Source organism: Gopherus flavomarginatus, chromosome 1 (genome assembly GCF_025201925.1).
Source record: "Gopherus flavomarginatus isolate rGopFla2 chromosome 1, rGopFla2.mat.asm, whole genome shotgun sequence".
NCBI lineage: Eukaryota > Metazoa > Chordata > Testudines > Testudinidae > Gopherus > Gopherus flavomarginatus.
This window is the reverse complement of record NC_066617.1, coordinates 370,885,606-370,888,361: the sequence shown is the minus strand read 5'-3', so window position 1 is coordinate 370,888,361 and position 2,756 is coordinate 370,885,606. Positions and strand designations below refer to the sequence as shown.

General features: G+C 44.8%; 1 protein-coding gene across 1 annotated transcript; it reads left to right on the top strand.

Moving 5' to 3' along the window:
* The first annotated feature begins 1,514 nt into the window (after window positions 1-1,514).
* Window positions 1,515-2,486, top strand: LOC127044175 (olfactory receptor 52P1-like). Its single transcript, XM_050938732.1, has one exon. It carries the CDS (start codon window positions 1,515-1,517, stop codon window positions 2,484-2,486), a length of 972 nt encoding a protein of 323 aa, XP_050794689.1.
* Window positions 2,487-2,756: the final 270 nt, after the last annotated feature.

Below are 2,756 nucleotides of genomic sequence, written 5' to 3'. Positions count from 1 at the left end.
AGACTGTGACCAAGTCTCCTATTAACACTAGAAGGTTGGTTTTAATTCTTCACTTATTCTGGTGGCTTGTCTCTCAACCCTCTGTCTCGAATTGTGGATTCCAAGAATGGATATAGGATGTCAGCAGCAGATTCACTAGCTCCAAATAGAGAGGTAAAATAACATCTCTGTTCCTACTTGAGATTCCCCCAGTAATCATCCCTGGATCGCATTAGCTATTTTGGCCACATAATAATACTGGGAGTCTCATGTTTAGCTAATTATCCCTTCGTACTCCCAAATCATGTTCAGAGTCTTTGCGATTCCACAATAGAGATCAGCATCATCTCTCAGACAAAGCTGGGTGCCTGCAAGAAAGTGTCACACCAAAAGAAAAAGGGGAAATAACAGAGATGCAGGTCTGTAGCCCTAAATACAAAGACCTTTGTGCTCTTCATATCCATTCTCTTGAGTATAAAGTCATAGCCCAGCAGGATAATGTCAGTGTCCATTGGGAAAATTGGCTCCTTTTGAATATATGAACTGTATTGTAGATCAGACCTGTGGCCCATCCAGTCCAGTGTCCTCTGTCTGAGAATGACAGCCCCAGGTGCTGCAGTAGGAGGCATAAGAAACCCAGCAGTAGGTTGATGGGGAGATGCCTTAAGCATCCTGAGTGTGTCATCCTAATGCCTAACAGCTAGAGATTGGCTGGTTCACTGAAATACATTGGCATATAGGCTTTCCAAAATATTTATTTCGCTGAAAGTACTGTAAATGGATAGTCTTGTGTTGTCAGTCAGGGAGAACACATTCTTTATCTCCTCTCTACCAGTCATCCCCCTGAAAACTCTCTACCAGTCAGTAATTTACAGACTTTTCTCATATCCCTCTAATAGATCTCCTTTCTAAGGTAACAGTTCCAGTCTTTTCGACCTCTCTCCTTGATCATTCTCATTGCCCTTCCCTGAACCTCTCCAGCTCTGCTATATCCTGTGTGAGAAGGGTGCACCGTACCACCCAGAGGAGTCTAGAGGAGGGTGAAACGTAAACTGACTGATCTCATGGCGTATTTTCTGTATGATTCCCCATCACACTCTTCTTGGACCCAATGTTTTTCTTAGTTTCTGCTTGCACTGTGAGTACGGTTTCACAAAGCTGTGTACTATGTCTTATACTGAATTTATACAATTAAATTAGAATCTTGAAAAGTGTTCAAGGACCTCAAGCTTTTCCCTCTAAAAAGCATACATGCTGCAGGTATTTACACTGAAGTTCATCTGCCATCATGCCACCCATTCATCTGGCTTGGATACCTCCCTCTGATGACTTCTCTTTTCTTGAATAGGACCTAAATAATCTGGTGGCATCTGCAAATGTCCCCACCTCACTGCTCACCCCCATTCTAGATTATTAACTATAAAATATTTACCATGCTATTTGTTATCATGTATGTAACCCCCCCTCCCTCTGCTTCTCTCCCTTCAGGAGGCACTTTGAGTATTTCTGAGCCTGATCAACGCCCCAACCACCTCATGGCAGCTTTCAACCTCACCCCCTCTGATCCTTCACCACTTATCCTAATGGGCAGCCCTGGACTGGAAGCTACTCACATCTGGATTTCCATCCCTTTCTCTATGATCTACATTATCAGTCTGCTTGGAAGTATCATGGTTCTGTTTGTTGTAGGCAAAGAGCAGACCCTACACAAGCCGATGTACCTGCTGCTCTGCATGCTGGCACTCACAGATATCGGCATGTCTACCTCTGTCATTCCAAAGGCACTGTGTATATTTTGGTTCAATTTGAAAGGCATTACTGTGGGTGGTTGCCTCACCCAGATGTTCTTCATTCACATGGCTACTGTAATGCAGTCAGCCATTCTTGTTACAATGGCCTTTGATCGCTATGTTGCCATATGTAATCCTCTGAGATACTCCACCATCCTCACCAATGCACGAATAGCTAAGCTAGGGCTTGTAGGTTTGATAAGAGCTGTCGTCTGCATCCTGCCCCTACCCCTGCTCCTGAGCAGGCAGTCATTCTATGCCAACCACATTATCCCCCATAAGAACTGTGAGAACATGCCTGTGACAAAGATGTTGCATGGGGACTTCACAGTCAACAGGACATATGGCTTGGTGATAGCGCTTGCAGTCATCTGGTTAGACCTGATGCTTATTGCCCTGTCATATGGTCTGATCATCAGGGACGTTCTCAGAATCTCCTCCAAGGAAGCCCACCAGAAAGCCCTCAGCACCTGCACAGCCCACATCTGTGTGATGCTGATGTCTTACATGACCTGCATCTCCTCCTACCTGACACAGAGGTTTGGTCAAGGAATTGCTTCCCATGTATATGTCACCTTCGCTAACTTCTATCTCCTTGTCCCTCCTTTGCTCAACCCTATCATTTATGGGGTCAAAACCAAAGAGCTTCGTGACAAAATGGGCAAATACATCTGCAGAAGTTTATTGCCAGGGGCCACTGACTTTAAAGCTGTGTGATAAGAGGGGGAAGGATATCTCCTCATTAATCAAGGATGCTGTCCCAGTTTGGCTGAGCTCAACATTGTGGAAGTTCAGAGTCTGAGAAGCTCCTCACACCTAACATCTTATCTGTCCATCACTAACCACTGTTCTTTCTGTTGCTGAGTTCCCTCTCTCTGGCCATCACCTGACCACTTTCATTTTCACCTGCCAGCTCCATTTTCATATACTCAGCCCATCAATCAGCCTTTCTGTGACTACCAGGCGATATTCACTTTTCTGATGTAG